Raw genomic sequence first — 20,204 nt, forward strand, 5'->3', positions numbered from 1 at the left:
CAATTATTGGCTGCAACTTCATTTCCTACTGTGTCTCCACGGTTGACGGAAACTTGCTGAAACTGCGGAGCTGTTTGTTCAGGTACTGTGAGCTACTGGAGCAGAGCGACAACAGGCGTGCTTGACTTTCTCACCACAGCCACAGAGCAAAACTCAGACAAAGTTAATGAGAATTTACTAGAGTTCTCACTGAACTGTAACATGGTTTTGGGCATGTTATTTCCCAATTTTCTATCTAGTTTTATTTGGAAATACGTTACCACCAGTTAGAATCAGCTAAATTTCAAATTTATACAATACTGTGCTTTACAGAGCTAGCTTTAAATTTTAGCAGTGGTAGCCTAGCTGCCAGTGAGGCTAGCGCCCTCCGTGGTCGTATAAGGCTTACACAGCATGAGGAGTTGATAGAGTTTGAGAATGGCTGCTCTTGGGTGGCTTGCTGCTGGAAGGAGACTGCACATTCTCCATGCTAGCCAGCTACTTCCTGTTAGCTCTCTGCTAACGTGAATGTGGACGAATCATTGAAACGTCGACTCTTCTTGACCTTCAAATGTTGTTGGACCAAATGAGTTAAGCTGCAACTTTGACACAGTTCTTTTTGCACCAGATGTGTCACTTTCAGTGCAATTTATCTATCGTTTAACAGCGACAAATTTCTACAATTCTACAGTTTCATTTAGTAGACGCTTATGTCCAACGTGACTTCAACACAAGCAAGATTTTAGACTGGAGGGAAAGCCTTAGTACGTACGGCAAAGTGCTGAAAGAATAACAATGGAGGAGTTTACGACAGAGGCTATGCTGGAAGCACCTATTGACAGTTAAAGCCAGCAGCTATAGTTTTAACTAAGCTCTGACAGAATTAATTAAAAGATTGCACTTCTTTTGCAGCAAAAAGAAATTTACAGTGGACTTGCGATGATGAAGCGAGACAGCAGGTGCAGAGAGGAGAAAGAGAAATATTAAAGAGGAGTGGTGGAGGCGTGATGTTGTCCACAGAGCATGTGCATATTTAATGTGACCCTGGGCTGTCGCTCTCGCCTTGCTATAATCACTCTGATGTTAGGAGAGAGCCAACAAAAGGCGACAAGGAAAGGATAAAAGGAGAGGAGTTATGGTGTGACGATGAGGACATTCTGATGTGTGAAAGGAACAATAAAAATGAATGTTTGAATTCCAATTGGTGGCTTTAGTATAGTTTCAGGGTTCTACTCTGTCACACTGATGTGACATACTGGGAAACAGTTTGACTTTTAGGACAAAAATAAAACTGGAAATATGTGCCCGTCATTTAGATGTGGAAGCTTGTCGAATCCAGTCGCGTGCACTGTCGTCTGAGCGGTGATGACTTGAGCTGTGGAGTTGATCATCTGTCACTGTTTAAGGTCATAAGAAGGTAGAGAAACACAGACAAATACCAGCTGACAGGGTCACAGGGACAGGAGGCTGGCCCTGACATTTGTGTGTGTTACTGGAGACTCACTAGAACAGTCTGCTGCCATCTGCACTGTCCTCGCCTGCTGACCTTTGGGTTCTTTGTTTTACCCAAAACTACTGGAGATCAAAAAGAGCTTTTCTCGTATGTACGGTAGGAGGTCGTCTCTGCAGTAAGTGGGGGATCATATTAAAAACTTCAATTCAGCCCCTTCTACTTTTAACGTCTCCTGTCTTCTCCTCCACTTGTCGTCATCTTTCTTCAGCCCCACTACAACTTTCCCGCCCTCCAGCCCATCGGCCCTTCAGCCCAGCAGGACCATGATGCTCAGCAGCTCTGTGGAGGTGCCCAGCCCCGGCGGGTTGAGCGGCCTTAGCGGGCTGAGTGCGGTGGCCCGGAATGTTGTGCGCTCCTCCAGTATCTCGGGGGCCATGTACAACTTGGAGAAGAGTCCTGGCAGTGGGGGTCCGGACACTGCATCGCTGGCTGGCAACAAGAAGCGGCGTTCCAGTCTGGGTGCTAAAATGGTGGCTATTGTGGGGTTGTCACAGTGGAGCAAGAGCACACAGCAGCTCAACCAGCATGGTCAGTTTACACTTTTATCTTAATGTGGTGTTGGTAAATGGTTCTTTTTTCCACGGCCTCACTTTTCTCATTTTTACTGTTCACCATCTAAGTCAAGGTTACTCCTTCTTTCTGACCTGATTTTTTTATTTGCAGCTTTCGGTCTTCATCGTTCTTATTTTTCCACTTTGCTTCCCTTTGCTTTAAACTCGTCACCTCAGTTTCTATTAGCTGGTAAAGTAAAAATATCTATTGTCTTTTCATATTCAGTTCTGATTACAAGTTGTTTATCATATTCATTTCCAAATGAAGACTGAATTGTTAAATGGCATGACATGAAATCATTTTTACTCTCCTGGACTGAGTTTCTGTACTGCACATGCAGAGTATTCCACACGCCTTTTATTATCAGTAAATCCTGCTCAAGCGATATTGGGAATGCTCATTTAGCTTAGAAGCACCTGCGGCTGAACCATTGGCGCTGTCCAGGAAGTGGGTGTCCTTACTGTTCTGAAACAGGTGGCCAGAAGCTTGTTTTGTGTGTTCGGTCTTGCAAACCGTTGTAAATTTTCTTTAAAATATGAAAAGTGGCGGACTAAAGTAGCCCGCCGTACAGCTCTGCAAATACTTCCCAAGTGACATCATCATTTATATAGAGGACACAAACAGTGACTGTGCTTGGGAACAAATGTTTGGAACGCTGTATGTATTCTCCATTAGTTCGATTCTGATTGCTTCTCATCTGTGCTCATTACCTTTTTTTCTGACGCTCTCACCACCTGAGATGCCCCACCAGCAGCCACGCTGCTGCTCACGCGTACAAAAACCATGGCGTTTCCTGCTCGCTTAAAGGCTCTCGCTGCTCATGGTCAGACTACTCAGTGATAGACCTGTGATTGTTTCAGTAATTGCACAATAGCATTAACATAATCCACTCCAAAGGGTATTTAGTAGTGCGCTGCCTCAATTATTATACCAAGTATATCTTACACAACAAGCTCTCAGTGGCTTTACCTTTTGTGGTATTATCATTGTAATGAGTCCTTTTAAAAGGCTTCAACATTACTGTGAGCATCATCGTGTGTTGCAGCAGTAGCAGCTAATATGACTGCATGGAAACGATAGCGGCGCTGTGTTCTAATATGTATCCTGTGGGGTATAATTACAGATACCGTGCAGCTGCAACAAAAGAGTTTGTCACTTTGCGCCTGAGCGGCGAACACAAACCCACTCGCTCCTGGTGGGAAATGGGAAAATATGTCCCTCACTGAGACTTGGTAAATGCTGAGAGGCAGGAGTGACGGGGGATGCAGAGCAGATAAATGATTTTCTAATACTTCTGTCTGTTGATAACAAACATGTTCTTCATCTCCTCACATCCTCTTGAACATTCTGTTTCCCCTTCCACTACAATGAACTGCAACCTTTTTTGGAACAGTGTGTCCTAGTCTGCAAGTTTCTTTATGCTTGCCTGCTCGCGATGTGGCTGTAGTGTATGTGTGTCTAATTCTGTTCAACCGTAGAACTACAACTCAGGGATGTTGCTTTGTAGTTTGTACAGCAGGTGGTGCAGGACATTTTTCTATTTCAGTTCCATTAGGAATACGATGCCTGATTTAAAAAAAAAAACAACAACAAAAAAAACAGTTTCATTTGAGTTTATTTATCACGTGTTATAGCAACCAGAAAATTGGGGTTTTTGGACAAGATCCATAAATAGGCTGTATTTGGCATTAAAGACACACAACAACTTTTTGGGGGGAATGTGTTCGCTTGCCATCCTCCACAGAGACCAGCTGACCCCAAGTTAGCTCAGCGCAATAATTGAGTTTGGGTGAGCAGTGTTTGCGCACCTCTAACACACAGTCTTTGCCGGCATTTGGACAACCATTGTTGTGTATAACAGGAGGAGTACAACAATCACAATGAAATAGCAATTTTAAGTTTGGAGACATTGTTATTTCAGAATGAATACTAAGCCGGAACTACTTTCTTGACTGGGCGCAGTAATATGCACTGAATTCTGGCCAACAAAAGGAAACATTTATTGACGGCTTGAAGAGCAACTTTGTAAGGGAGGAAAAGGGTGACTACGTCTGGAAAAATCAAGATCTTAGACCTAATATATTCGATGATTTACAACGGAGGTATGCTAACAGTTCCCATCCGCTGACATTCATTGTGCTAAGCTAACTAGTATCCAGCCAGTCTCTTTGGGTCTTGGCTCCCAAATGCAGCACAGATGAGAGAAGTAGATAAAAAATTCCTTCTTTACTGGGTGATAGTTTATTTAAAAGACTTCAAGGGTGAAAAAAGCCAATCCTGACTTTGTCCTGATCCCGCTAACCTTCGGGGAATCCATACCACTTTCCACCCCTTTTTATCACAAAGGACAGCAAAGGAATGTAGATGCGAGGAAAAAAAAGAGGTGATACTTCACATGTTGTCATGCCAGCTCTGACATAGTCACCATATGGCTCACAGGGGAGTGTATACAGGAGCACACACACACACACACACACACACACACACACACACACACACACACACACACACACACACACACACACAATCATTCGCACACATTCAACCCTCAATCACTACCTGTCTGTGGTGCTCATCCATTTGACACGGGTGATGATCTACTCTTTGCACAAACACACACACACACACAAACACACACGCACACACACACACACGAGCACAAAGCTGAGCTCAGACACAGCTGACACTTGTCTGACACAGGGAGAGCTGTCGATATTTTCACCACGGGGGCTTTCATGTCTCTGTGTTCGTGTTGATGAGCAGCGCACAATGGGGGATGAGGAAGAAGGAGGGGCAGAGAACCTAGAGTAGAAGAAGGGGAGTCGAGGGGTGTGTCTAAATTTAGATGTTCTCAGCTGCCAGAGGAACACATCGCACCCAGAATAAAATCACACGGCTCCCACATCTATATTGCATCACCGAGCGTTGTGGCTTCATCTGAGAGATCAAGAGAATCAATGACAATAATGAGCTTCAACAGCAATCAGTGTTTGCATTCATGTGAAACACCTTTACTTGGATTAACCAGGTTAGCTATATTTTCTCTTTAAAAATAAAAACTCCAATTAAAAAGTAATCCATGATTAATGATTTACCTTCACTTGGCACAGTGGGACAACGTACATGTCAATATAGAGATGTTACAATCTGTGAATATGACAACCAAAACCACAAAGACTGTGTCTGTGCTTCTATGAGGGGATTCTTCACTCAAAAGTGTATTTTTTTTCATTCAAGTACTCAGAAATGGTTCGGTTCAGCTCACAATGAGCTTTTTGTCACCACTTATGAGTTCAGAATGCAGAAAGAGACAGCCGCGTATGTCTGGCTTGAAGCTCGTCATGGCTCCAACTACAAATACCAGTACAACTGTCTAAAAACATCCTTTGACAAACTTGATTAAAAAAAAAAAAAGAAGTAAATTTTGCTGTATAAATGCGCATCTTCTTTATCCGTCTGTGCTCAGTAATACAGAGACACCTAATTCATCTCAGCTAAAAATGAACCAGAATGATTACCTCTAACTGTGTGAATGAACTGGTCGTGTAGTAGTTACTTTGTAGTTTGTATACAAATGTTGCTGGACAGTTTTGCTGTTGTTTGTAGTTGCTGACTGTGGGGACGCCGTTAGCTTTAAGCTAAATACACATTGCTGGCTCTTTCTGCATTCTGGAGTCATAAAGAAAGGAAGCGGTGGGGGAAAAAAATCATCCTTGCGTGCTCAGTACACCTATTTGTAAGTACTTGAAAGGCAAAATACACTAAATAAAATTAAATGAGACCATACTGCATGAATACACAAGTGATATATTATGGATAACTACATAGCTACTGCTTTTTTCCCCCTCACTGTGTTATTCAAGAGGGTTACTTTGACAACCAAAGCCTAGAATGTTTCCAGTATCCCACGAATGCAGTTTTCATTTTCTACCGTGCACTTGAGTCGTTTAACCAGTAAATGTACCCGTTCGCCTCTCTGTGCGCCCGTGAGTGTGGTCAGGTGACTTGTTGGTGCATTCTTATCTTTAGGTAAGCACAAATCATTTGTGCCATTGACCAACAAAAAACAGATCTAAAGTCTACAGTGCAGTATTTGATTCAATGTTCAGAGAGAAATCTGTGAATGAACGCCACCAAGCGCCACCCAGCGCCCTTCCAGATCTGCCGCGCTGTGAGCCTCTCATTTGATGACTGAAACAACAAATCGCCCTGTTACGTGACAGATTGCTACTCATCACTACACATGTAGGCTCCATACAGCATCTGAGCATCATAAAACAAGTTGTTTTTTTTTCCATTTGGTGCTTTGCCTTGATTGTTTAAGTGCCTTCACCCAAACAGGTGACGTCACTGCGCTGTCCGTTTTCAGGGAAACATTTTTTGTTCATGGCTGTTTAACCAGGGTCTTTACTCCCTTTTCCCCCAAATTCACACCAGCTAGAAGCCATAAAGGGGGTGGATGTAATGAGACAGGGACCCTCACAGACAGACAAAGTGACAGATGAACAACATCCTTCCCTGCTTGGCCAATTTTCAATGGGGTTCTTTACTGGTGGTCATTAGCAGCCCAATCTGCTCTGGTGTCTGCGCGTGGTGTTCCCAGTGACACATGCATTGATTGGCTGATGGGACAGGTCGGCCCCTGTGTTGGCCCCTCGCTCCACACGGTTGGCCAGCTCATACTGCACATGCTGGGATTGGTCCCCTGGGCCCAGCGAGGGGGAGTAAACTGTGAATTTGGACTCAGAAATGGGAAAAAGGAACTGTGTGAATTCTGCAAAACAAAGCGATCTTTGTCTTGCACCTGCTGATCGATGATAACTGAATTACTTGTTGTTGTATGTTGTGGTGGTTGCTAAGTTGAGATTAAGAGGGAAAAGAAACTGAAAGCTTCCTCGATCATTACTGTAAATTTATGCACCCTTGTGTTTTATGATCAGATAGTAATCAGCCCTCTATTTAATAGCTGAACCTCTTAAATAAGATTTATAGGGGAGGAGGGGAATGGAGAAAGTGACTGAACACAGATGTCAAGACAAAGTGAGCAAAAACGTTCAGGCGATACGTTAACGTCTGACCATTAAAGCGCTATTAGGAGCTGATGTAGTTACGGTGTGGTTACTGCATTTCTGCAGGCTATGTTCTTGCCATGCTGCGTTTTGTGAATCACGTCCAGTCAGTGTACAGCTATCAGCCCAATCTGTCTGGGCGAGCTCCTCGGCGCGCGAGGAGGCAGGAATGTATCGCGTGCTCTTTTTAAAAAAAAAAAAAGAACAGCATTTCCGTACAGTATAGGCTTTTTAGGCTTGTTTTTTTCCTGAATGGGTCTCAGGAAAGCTTATTTGAGAGCTTAAAATTTTGGCAACTGCAGTGGTAAACAACACTGGGTTTAGATTTTAGCAGAGGAGGCAAGAGGACTCACATTTCCAGTAGAAGTACATATCGTAAAGAGAAAAAAGAAGTAGTGATTCAACCTATTTACTCCCTTAAGAGAAAAGAGGGCTCTTAGATGTGCTCAGAAGTAGAAATTGAGTCTTTTTCTTGTAAGCGTCAAGTTTTCTCAGTGTCTGGCAGAAGTCTTCTTCTTCTGTTACACATTTTGTGTGGCTACCAGCTTTTACTAGCACTTTATCTGCCACCTTACAAAAACTTTCATCTGTTTCTCTTATTAAGTCTCATACGTTGTTTTTGTTTGTCATGCGTCAAAATTAAGGTCAGCGTTTAACATGCGAGGAGTTGAAGGTACAGATTTCTGGGATGAAAAGTTGTGTAAAGAGCCGATCCCTAGAAAATGAACTTAAGAAATTGTGCTTTGGAGCGCCGTTGGATTTTTGTGCTCCTGATGAGCCGAATGAGCGTCTGAATGTGAGTCTCCACACATCTGTAAAGAAAACATGATCACTCGGAGTCATTTTACGTTTTCAAAGTAGGTCAAGGTCATTTTTTTTGAAACAGCTGTTAACGTGACATTGTTTCCCGGCAGCAGCTGAGATCTTTTGACAAAGGCAGGAGAGCTGATAAGATCAATAAATATCGAGCCGGCAAAGATTACTGAGAGTAAATCCATGGAAAGACAAAAGGGGTGTTAATACCTAGTTGTTTTGTTGTTGTTGTTTTTGTAATTTTAGGTCGGCACAAGTTATGTTAATATTTCACAATACATCTCAGTTTTCCTCATGTTTTTCCATCTGAAGCCTCATTATTCTTGGTTTTGTAACTGGCGAGTGTTGGGGATGGCATTTTGGTTCTGTCTGTGTTCTATTTATTACCTGCTATTATTAGAAACGGTGAGGAGAATACGCACAAGCACACACACACACACACGCACGCACGCATGCACGCACGCACGCACACAAAGCCTTTCTATAGGTTTCATGGGTGAGTCACTCCTCCGCTGAGCACAGTCTTATCTCCTGAGCAGGTTTATCCATGAATGTGAAAACAGAGCCAGCAGAGCGGCTCCCAGGATGCTGTCAAGTCTGCTCGCAGGGACGCGACTCGCAGGGGAAACAAGCACTGCTGATGAGATTCAGTGCACCAGAAGAGTTAGATTAAAGGAAACCAGGCATGGATGCGTGTGTGTGTGTGTGTGTGTGTGTGTGTGTGTATTTTTGGTGAGCGTCCCAGTGAAAGGCATCAACCCAACTATCTTCTTTTATATATGTGTCGTGTTTATGTGGTGTAAATTCACACTCAATCAATTCTTTTCTGCTCCATTTAGCTCTTTCAACCCACTCAGCACCCATCCTCCTCTTCTCCAAACCTCCCTTTTGAATTCCTTTAAATGCTCTTTCTTTTTCTTTCTCTCTCTGTCTTCCTTTGGATTGTTTATTTCTAAGGAGCCGTAGATAGATAATGCTGGAAGTACACCAGAGACAGAGAAGAAACAGACACACACACACACACACACACACACACACACACACACACACAGAATATGAATAAGGAGAATACTTGTTGGTTTGCTTATTAAACTGATGCCAACTCGGGTATGAGACCAGGGTGTGCAACTGTCAGACAAGCTCTGTTGGCTGTGCTTGGTTGTTCCAGCGAATAAGAGGGAGGTGAAACCTGATAATATTTGGATTTTGCATGACGGAGCAGACTAATGTGCTCTGGGGAGAAATATCACTTCCTGTGTCAGCTAGGTTGCTCTACAGAACACACACTTGTTGCTTCTGCACATCATGTGAATCACAGTGAAATTTTGTCGTCAGTCAAATGATGTTTATTACTTCCTGTAACCACCAGGCGCCTTAAATTCAACTTGTAGATTTCTTCAGGTCAGAACTCTTATCAAACATGAAGTATGAAAAAGATCACGTTCCTGTTCTATGGCAAAATATCAAAATTGGACACCTCACCATGGCAACGCTGTGTAACACAAACTCTTCACAGCGACCCATCACTGGGTCCTTAAGGTGTTTCTGACCCATTATGAAATGAATCTGGTTGACCCGCTAGGAGAAGTACATCAAAGTGTACATCATTTCCTGTTGCCACCAGGTGGCACCTTCTTTTGCCTGTGCTGCACCCGTCCCACATGTGCGGTGCGGAGCCCAGCTAACTTTGGCCCCCAGTCATCTGGTCTCAGGCAGCAACACGTCGTCTTCAAAGTGGCTGAAAATGTCTCCTCATCGCGCACCATCTAAAACCTCCCGGTGATCCAGAAACTGGACACGTGGATTCTCTTCTTCCTGACATTTCTGCATGAGTCGATACACCATGTCTCTCAGATCAATAGAGACTCAATTCTATTGCAACGGGACGGAGAATCCCACCCACACATGCATGTCTGATATCCACCTTTACTCTTATTCATACATGTTGGACAAACTTTTATTTTGAAATTCTAACAGTAAAATATTCCAAAACTTAAAAAAAAATCACTTTAAGAGTAGTCGATGGTTTTATTTCCGAGAAAAAAATCAATTGTACCACAAAAACATTGCCCTGTTACAACTGCGTAGTCGCTGCGATTGAACGCTCAGCTTTTATTTGCCTGAACGGTGGTGAGCGTAAAAGAAGTAGTTGTGACGTGATGCGCGAAGGAAGACAGCAAAAATAGGAGTTTGCTGAAAAAAGAAGATAAATCCAACAATAACAGGACAGAGGGTCCGACTGTACTGTAAACCCAGCGGAGCCTCTGGATATCTGCTAGCTAGGGAGGACCTGGTATTACAGTACTCTGGGTGTTTTCAGAGTGACTCACTCATGCCCTACTTCTAGCTCTGTTTCTGAGTCAGATAGGAAACAACCTTAAAGAATTTTGGCAGCAACATTTTGGAAAGCTCATATGTGATCAGATCCTTCGAGGGAAAATTTGCCCCCTCAAAAAGAATATTCCACGTGTTCAGTTCGGCTTGCGAATGAACTGAGCACCACTGAAAAAAAAACAACCACAAAAAATGCTTTAAGTACAAGTTAACTTCTGCATCTTTGTCCCACAATGAGGTGAAAGCTTTTTTTGGTTGTTGTTGTTTTTAAAGTCCTCCTCATGCGCTGCTGTTTCAGGTCAGCTCGCTGCTCTGTTGCGTCTTTACTCACTCACATCTTAACCTGCACCACCTTATTTCTTTTTTGAAGACTATAGAGTCACCAGCTCCCTTGACAACTGCAAACTGAAACCTTTCTCTGAAAGCTTTCGGCTCCCCTCCGGCGCTTTTAGAGGTGACGAAACACCATCTAAACTGACCAGCCATCACGTTTCTCATTTCATCTCTCTCTTCCTGCGGCTCACTGAAATCTTAATTTTCCCTCCTTTATCTCGTCTCCCTTCATCTGCATCTCTTTTGTTCTCATTTTCACTGCGATCATGTTTCCTCAATCTCGCTCGCTCGTGTCCCTGCGCTCCATTTTTATGTCCGGATAGATCAGTGAACCATTTATCAATGGATCTGTCTTTTCCTGCACTTCCAGCTCCGAGTGTTTGTGTGGTACGTTAACAAAGCTTGTGTGTTAGGCGCTAAGGGGCAGATCTTTTTAAAGGTACAATTACATTGCGGCGTGTACCTACAAGCATTTATTTGTACAAAACAAACCATATGTGAAAAAAATGCATTCTGCCTGCTGCAGGAACAGAGAGAGAGGGGAAACTGCACTTTTCTTCCGTGTGCATTCATGCGAGGGTGGAGGGGACAGGGTGCAGAGGGAGAGATGGATCATGTATTCTGACAAACATATAAAAACTGCGCTGTTGTCTCAGCAAAATTAGCAGCAGTATTGCGAGCACCACTTTTGCTTATTTTTAACTTTGCAAATTGCAACCTTTACTTTTTTAAGTCTCTTTTTCCCTTCATCCCCATAAAGTGTTGCAGGGGTGATATGTTTTTATTATTAGCGACTCCATGCATTCACTCGCCAATAGGATTTATACACTGGATTTTGAATTTTTCCTGAAGAAAAGTTAGTAAGCCTGTGGTGAACAAAAGTTTTTGAGACTTAGATGCTTTGTTCACTGCGATAATCTTCATAAATGAACATCGCTTTTATCATTTTGGAAGCAAAAATGCTGACAACGGAAGTACAAAACAAACATTACGCCATGAACAAACTACAGAGAGGATGCATGACACCAGTGACACCACAGCTACCACACGTTTTATTTCTGTGAGAACCTCTGTAGTGTACTGATCTATAATCTGCAATAGAGGAAAGAGTTTAAATACCTCAAACTACTGTTTAACCACAGAAAGGAAACACATTCAAAAATAGGCGGGTGGACTTCAGTTGAGAGAACCAGGCAATCAACAATGCAAACTATGCTAATTACCTAGCATTAGGGCTCGTTCCTGCACCACTCTATTGAACATAGATCCTATCATGGTCTGGACCCACAATTAATAATTTGGATAGTTCTGATTCAAGCTTCGTTTCACTGTGAATTTATGTTGTGGTTGAATTGGTGGGAGAATTATTACATCATGGTCAGGATGAAGTATTCACTCAAGTGCTTACCCCGTAAAAGGTAATATCCCCTAATAATGGCCCTAAAAAGTGGTCCTACAGGGGCAGTTCCTGCTGTGGAAAACCGCCTCAAGAACCGCAACAGTCTTCTGGTTTCTAATGGAAAGAGCGGTGTTCCTCAGGTGGCAGATATTGATAACGGTAATGATTTTCAGATTTCTGTGCCACTTTTAATTTTCTCTCCATAATAAAGTCCTGCACTCGGGCCATGCAACAGTACAGGATTTTATTTTTAGTCTTTGATTGTTGCACTGAAGAAACAAGCTGGTGACGATCGTGCTGCCTCCAGGCTTGATTTCTGCTCCTGCCTCCAAGAGGGAGGGGTCGGGTGCTTTTAGTTGATCTAGCAGTGACAGACCTCTCAGATTTAGCGACGCAGGAGCACTTAATCGCACCCCATCAAGGCTCTAACGTCCACAAAGTTGTGATGTTTATCACCGATCTACAAAGTGTTTGAGGGGAGTCACTGTATGTGTGTGTGTGTACGTGTATGTACATGCCTGTTTGTACAAGACCTATAATCAGGATATCATTACCTCTCTTCTCTCAGAGTGCTGTAAACACACACAAGGAAGCTGCCGCTGCCATGGATGAAGGACAAACACACACATGCAGTCGCGTCTCAGCCACCGTACATGCAGGCTGATTTCTACAGATGTGATAATCATTTACTCTCTGGTTTCTTTGATATTCTATTAATGCACTATTTTCCTTGTTAAATATGAAACTGAATACACCCGATGAAGCATTTCAATCAATCCGATCCCAGATTTTTAATTTTACCGCGACAAAGCCGTTAAGCAAAGTATTTTCCCAGCAGTCTGATCTCATCTGCTCTTCCCTCCTGCTCCTAAATCACTTGACCATCTTGCACCGTTTGCCCATCAGCACTGTTTGCTCATCAGCAGCAGAGTTGAGCATTCAAGAGGAAATTAGATATGAATTAGATTACTTTTTTCCTCATTGTAATGAATTGGCATTAGACAGGAGCCCGTGTGGCATATTAACTCACTGACAGACATCCTGCCATACGTGAAGGTTTTAGATTTCAAGAAATCATTTCCGATGCAGCATGGTGCCTAATTGCTTCTTATTGACCACTCCTTCTTGCCCCTTCCTGAGCCGTTAATGTGATTCATGCTCACGTTGACTGTACACACAAAGACAACACAGGAGGTTTGTTTTAACTCTTCCAGCGTGATTATTGTACAGGCAGCCATTGGAGTCTACAGGTGAAGAAAAGTAGTGCATTCATAATCCATTTAAAGCGATACATCAAAATTTATCATGTCTTTCAAGTGGTTACAAATAGGCGTCTCGGGCTCACAAAATGTTTTTCCATCGCTGTGTCACTTCATTGTGAGAACGCAGAAAGAACCAGTCACGTATAGGATTGAAGTCCTTTTTTTTTTTTTTTTAGCTCCAATCAAAGTGCGAGGGGATTATTGAGCATACAGGTGGATTAAGTGGATTAAAAAAAGATGTGGATGATACCGGATGATGCGCTTGAGTGTTTTTTAAGGGATGTTTTTGAGAGTTTTTCGGTAGTTTGTTGTTGGTGGCCATTGGTCACCATTAGCGTCAAGCTAACTGTACATGACTGGCTCTTACTGCAACTTGGTGGCAAAATACACTTTTTCGGTGAAGGGTGAATTCAGCGAGCAAATTATAACCTAAGTAGTGAGCCTTCTGTGTTGGTGTAAAGATTTTGTTTAAGAGAGCGACGGAGCTAGGCTAGCTGTGTCCACACTTTATGCTAAGCCAAGCTAACAAGGTGTTTGTTCCGGAAAGATGTTTCATAATGATTTGTTAACTACATTGCGAACTATCAAATGAGATCAAGTTGATGGAAACGGCAAAACTGAGAAAGTGTAATTGAGATTGCGGTTGTAGGTGCAATAAACGTTACATGAATCAAACCACTGATGTTTCTGCAGCTGTGATCAAGTATTTTTGATGAATTCTGTAACATTTGTAAGAGAGAAAGAAAAGAAAGTAAATAAAGTAACAAAAATGAATAAATTAACTATAAAGCAACCTTAACCTCCACCCAGAGCGTCAGGCTGGTGAACTTTTGTCACCACTGCATCATAAGGCAGTGTTAAGAGGTTGGTGGTCATTTTTGGTATTTTTGTGTTATCAGAGTGTTCAAGTGTCTCTCTGTGAGTGAAACTATCCTTATCAATAAAAATATGACATATTTCCATCTGTCTTTATGATGTTTTGGAGGATAAAACATGTTGGACATGCCGAGCAGTCGTTTCTAATATCTTGACATCCTGTCTAGAGTTGCACGCTTTCATTTCTTATGTAACTGTATGACACATGAAAAAAAGAAATCTGAATCACAGTTTAGTTTATATATAATCTCCTCTTTTACTCAACCTTGAATCTTCTCTTTTTTTAACAAAAATCCAAATTTAGCAGGGGTCCTGCAGTGAAGATACCACAACAGATCTTTCATCTCCAACACCCATGCTTGGTTACTGTTGCTATGCATGGTGGATCGTTTGCCGTCACCGGTGCATCCAATAGGCATGTCGGTGCAGCCAGGGAGTCTAAAAACAGCATTCTATATAACAGCATGTAATGAGAAAGGCTTCATCAGTGTCCTCTCCAAATGTCAGAACGGCTTTAATGAGCCGATGAGCGCGCAGCTCACACTCACAGGCTATACATCACATGTGCATGGAGTGTGTGGCTCCTTTCTGCATTGTTGGCGTTTTTAGTAATCCCACCTTTCTTTATTGGCCTTCCTGCCACTAATTCTCTCCATTGAATCACTGATATCCTCCCGCCTTCATCTGCTTCTTTATTATCATTATTGCGCAGGTGGCATCATGGTCTTTACTCGCATAAATAAAAGTTTTGCCGCTCATGCTGCACATTCCCGGGATTCACTGCTGTGTCCCCATGGATGAGGTATTACTCATCATAGTGATGCCAGCAGGAGACACTTTAACAGCCCTGTAACACACAAAGCCCAACAAAGCATCTACCCTTGCACAAAAAAGCTCCTCCTCTTATGTAATGTTGTTATTGTAACTGCTGAGCACCATTCAGATGTATGTCAGACTACCTGTTATGACTTCCTCCAGGATGTGTGTTTGATATCGACTCACAGTAACAAAGTTAGTTCACTAGAGGGAGAAAGAAAACATGCTAATTTATTCAGAATCGGATGGAGCCGGAGAAGACATGAGGCCTCAGCACGCCAGTGAGAAGAAGGGAGCAAGGAGAAGAAAAATTATAGCTGCAGGTAAAGAGTGTCGAAAGAAAAGAAGAGAGAGGAGAAGGAAGCTGATGCTGATGAAGGAGTGAGGAGGACAATGTGAGCGCAGAAAGACACCAAGGGGGGATGGTGGTGGTGGTGGTGGTGGTGGGGGGGGGGGGGGGGGGGCATAGGAGCGAACATGCCGGCCGGGGCTCTTGGTGCAATGCAGACGGCATTGCCATGGAAACGAAAACGGGAAAAGCGCAGACGAGGAGGAGGAGGGGATTAAATAGGAAGGAAGAGATCACTGCTTCTCACCATGGGGGGGGGGGGGGGGGTCGTATGAGAGGGGAGGGGTCGGCTGACAAATGAGTAACAAGTGTGGATGTGAGGTGTAATGACTAGCAACTTGACAGATGTTGGCTACTACTATTTTTATATACAAACGCACACCATCATATTGACTGTCATGAGCTTATACTATCTACACACACACACACACACACACACACACACACACCTGTAGCCTCAATAAACTTTTAATTTGAATGCATCAGGCCTGTTCAGTTCTATTCTGAGTTTTAGTGAAATGTTGCCATGACAAATTCATTCATCAAAAATAATGGGGGATGAGCCTGTCGCCATGGCGCCAGTTGTCTCAGGTGGCATTGTCTGGGTCCAGATCCGAGGGCGAGGGTTGCCATAGCAGCAGGAAGTTTGTCTAGGTATGATGCTGCAAATACAAATGCATCTCTCTCTCTCTCTCTCTCTCTCTCTCTCTCTCTCTCTCTCTCTCTCTCTTTCTTCAACAGACACACACTCACACAGTCTACTGGAAATATTCTTGAGTGCAGGATTATAAATAGACAGCACCAGAGGGCAACACCCCTCTTCTCATCTCCCACACCCATGACACCTCCTCATCTTCAGCTTCTTCTTGATCCATCTCACTTCCTCTCAGCCTCATTTTCCTTGGTTGAAGCTTCCGTTTGCTTTGTTTGCTTATCTCCATAGCAACGGGGGGGGGGGGGGTGATGTGGGGTGTCCTGCGGTTGTCATGGTGATGAGATGTGCATGCTGAGGATGCTTAATGAGCTCAGAGATGCTGAGGCTAATGGAGTGGGACGGCTGTACCTGTGTGTCTGTGTGTCTGCGTGCGTGTGCGTGCGTGTGCGTACATGTTTAACTGGCAACAATGAGCAACCACTAGTTAAGGTCTCCTCTGGTGACTCTGCTGCACCAGTCAGCTGTCTGGGTTCCTATAGAGTGGACCGTTTCTACTGTAACCACAGCTGCAGGCATAGCGAGCTGCATGGATGCTGAACACAGAAGGGTTTGTTTCAGAACTAACAAGTTCTCTGAAGGGAAAACTTATAGATTTCTGTGAAAAGACATTTTCAAGAATCTCAACTGCTGGATTTAAAAAAAGGAAAGAAAAGCCGACCCAGAAATCCCCTCATCAAAGGAAAGTCCAAGAAATGAGTCTGAGCCTTGTAAAGGCTAAAGTCTCTACAAAGCGAGCTTTGCTGACGCGACTCCTCAACAGCAGCTTTCTCATCCTCCTGTCGGACTAAACTGTCACCCTGTAGCCTGGAATGCTTGCGTGCAGACAGTTTGAGTGTGTGTGTGTGTGTGTGTGTGTGTGTGTGTGTGTGTGTGTGTGTCTGTCTGTGTGTGTCTGTATGTGACTAAGTGTTGCATGGAGGTGTGAGTGCACAGACACAAGTGCTGTCTACTGTCAGCATGACAGTTGTGCGTGAATACTTGTGCGTGCCTGTGTGTGTGTCAAGATCATTGTGTTAAATAGCCCCTGCTTTTTTTTAATATATAATTTTATTGTGTTTATAGAGTTTTGGACTTCAGGGAAAACTAAAGTGTCTATGAATGTACCTGCGATGTGTGTTATATATAGTTTATCAGTGTGGAGTACAATAGTGGCATGACTCATCCAGAAACTCACAACACAATAATAGCATGATACTTTGCACAGCTATTATGCAACAAACAATTTATTAAAAGACAATCAGTCCATGACATAGCCCGGTAGTTGTGTACCAGAGGAAGAGTGAAACAGAAGAATAACCCTAAAAAAGCATGAATTTTATTTTCACACACTGCATTGTGGGGTTTCTTAAGCAAATTGAGAGGAAAGCAAATGTGCAAAAGAGCAGTCTTCAACACTGACACACACATGTACTATAAACAACTTGTCACATTGGCACTGTCAGTTTATAACACCAGTGGCTGTAATAAAAATAGTGATATTTGCTGCAAATGTATTGGAAGAGGGAAAGTTGTAGTGTGTTTTAGTAGCCATATTTTGTCCCAGCCCAAGTGCCTGAGATGCAAGTTTTGACTCTTAGAACTCTAGGAAAGTTTGCAGGAAAGATAGAGAGACACAGATCAGGGGGTTAGAAAGGGAGGAGTGCATGAGTGCACAATGTTACATGTCCTATCCTGAACCCAAATCACTTGGACTGAACTTGGCATGTCGAGTCAGACAGAGATACAGTGTGTCATTACAGAGGATGATGCCCTGGAAGCTTCTTCGGGGGTTAGCTTTCCAGCTCGCACTCGTTCTACTGGCGTCAGCAGAGCTGTTAAGCCTAAATACCTCTCCCATCCCACCCTCCCTTTCTCCCACTCAGCCTTTCTTTTCTACCCTGCCACCACTTTGTGTGTACCTACACCTCATACGAAAGTGATCCTGCAGGCGCGGTCTTGAAAGTGAACCCAAGTCTCAGCAGCTTTTATAAAATTAGTGTAAAATGGATATTAAGTGAGATTGCCTACTTGGCTGAGTAAACCTGCTTCAAAATAAACACCAGCTCAAGAGAGTTGTTCTGAAAATACAGACACTCAACACTTATCGCATCTGACTGACAAGAAACCCTTAGATACAAAATCGAAATTGGACCCTGAATTAAACGTGACTGAGGAATCATCTACTATTATCACAGATTAATAACGTGTACAGGCAGTAGAGCGGTGTGTGAAGCTCTCTACACCACCTGAGTTCTTTATCAGTGTGATTATTAGGCTCGTGGATCCTGCTTGTGAAAGAAGGGCAAGAAATAGCTGTGACCTCTGTGTTTTTTAGATGGCGGAACAAAGAAGCTTCGCAGCACCATCCGACGGAGCACAGAGACTGGCATTGCTGTGGAGATGAGGAACCGGGTGACACGACAGGGTAGCAAAGATTCCACCGATGGCAGCACTAACTCAAACAGCTCTGATGGAACGTGAGTACCAATCCATCCATCCATCCATCCATCCATCCGTCTATCATTAATCACATCCCTGTCCTTCCAGGTTTGTCTTCCCTACTACGCGTCTCGGGCCTGAGAGCCAGTTCAGTGACTTCCTGGATGGACTAGGACCAGCTCAGATCGTGGGCCGACAAACATTAGCTACACCCCCCATGGGTAAGCAGCAAGTGATGCAGGCCAAGAAAGCCAGGCTTTCCTCACCCGTCCGTTTTATTCTGCTCTACTAGTTTTTACAAGTCATTTGTGCAGTTACGTGCTAGTTGTGTTTGCCAGTTTACTCCTGCACTTGAAGGCCTACAGGAACAAGATTTCAGAGTGAATTGACAAAATACTTCAAATAAAAGGTGTCACACTATTATATTAATATATTTTAGATGGGAGGATTCAATATTCAGTGAATGCAAACATTCCCAGCGTCCAAACTCTCATATATGCTGCACATGTTTAAAAATGAAATGCAATACTAGTTCACTCAGCATGGATTATGTTATTCTTCCACAACATATAAATCTTTCACGCAAAAGGTCATTGCTGGTGGAAAACAACTCGTCTTGCTCCTCAGTGCGTTCAAGGTTGGACTTCCACTTCTTTGTCTCCCTCTGCTGGTAGATATAAGCAACTGCAATACGAGTGGCCCCGGATTAGTGGGTGAAACAGACCACAGAACTGTGAATAAGCCCTTCTGTTGGCATTATAGATGATTAAAGGATTGTTCCAACGTGTCTACAGGGGATGTCCATGTCGGCATGGTCGACAGAGGAGGGCAGCTGGAGGTGGAGGTCAACCAGGCCAGAGGGCTTACCCCTAAACCCGGCTCTAAGAACATACCAGGTACTTTGAACTGACTTCACATATGTCACTGACTTGAATGTAGGTATTTCACTGTAATTTTCTTTTTTATTTTGCGTCTGTTATTTTTATTCTGTGTGTGTGCGTGTGTGTGTGTGTGTGTGTGTGTGTGTGTGTGTGTGTGTGTGTGTGTGTGTGTGTGTGTGTGTGTGTGTGTGTAGCGACCTATGTGAAGGTGTACCTCCTGGAGAATGGAGTTTGCTTGGCCAAGAAGAAAACCAAAGTAGTGAAGAAGACTCTGGACCCCACCTACCAGCAGGCTCTGTTGTTTGATGAGAGTCCTCAGGGCAAAGTCCTCCAAGTACGAAATCTCTTCCTCCTCTGTTCTTTTTGACGATTATTTCCACACCCAGTTGTACACCCAAACAGGGAGTGACTCGGTGTCAGAATCTTCTTAACATCTTCTAAGATACATTGATGAGTGTTTTCCAACTTTCTGACCTTATTTCTATCTTCAAAGTTCAAATAATTTGCCAATGCAGGTAGCAAAATTAAACATAAGCCCATTTATCTTACTCAGTTGTAGTGAGAATTTTTTCAAAATCAGAAATTAAATAAATACACTTTTTTAAGCATAAGTATAAATCGCCTTAGGCATCTGTCAAATACGATACGAGGGCAGGTCATTATGCGTTACCATAAAATGTGGAGACTTGGAGAATCAGGCAGCCTGGCCCTGTCCAAAGGTAGCAGCTTGCATCTTTAAAACTCACCCATTAGCACCTTATGCTGTATCTCATGTGTTTCGGCTGGGAGCTGTTTGCAGGCTCAGTGACGTCTATACTCCTAAAATCTTCATAAAATTGAAAACTGTCCTCTTGCACTCTCTATTTGACTATAATAATTTATATTTACGAGATCA

The 20,204-nt window shown here is 43.2% G+C and overlaps 1 protein-coding gene across 2 annotated transcripts in view; it reads left to right on the top strand.

Moving 5' to 3' along the window:
* The window catches only part of rims3 (regulating synaptic membrane exocytosis 3), a 36,587-nt gene that overhangs the window by 9,962 nt on the left and 6,421 nt on the right, over nt 1-20,204 (top strand). For both annotated transcript variants that reach the window (XM_086193772.1, XM_086193773.1), the window contains exons 2-6: nt 1,701-2,020; nt 18,325-18,466; nt 18,537-18,649; nt 19,223-19,324; nt 19,504-19,643. In XM_086193772.1, the coding sequence (XP_086049898.1) occupies nt 1,756-2,020; nt 18,325-18,466; nt 18,537-18,649; nt 19,223-19,324; nt 19,504-19,643 (762 nt within the window). In that variant the 5' untranslated portion in view covers nt 1,701-1,755. The remainder of the gene's footprint in view (nt 1-1,700; nt 2,021-18,324; nt 18,467-18,536; nt 18,650-19,222; nt 19,325-19,503; nt 19,644-20,204) is intronic.

The sequence above is a fragment of the Aulostomus chinensis genome, chromosome 22 (genome assembly GCF_037954235.1).
Source record: "Aulostomus chinensis isolate RoL2024-O1b breed Wild chromosome 22, RoL_Achi_v1.0, whole genome shotgun sequence".
Lineage (NCBI taxonomy): Eukaryota > Metazoa > Chordata > Actinopteri > Syngnathiformes > Aulostomidae > Aulostomus > Aulostomus chinensis.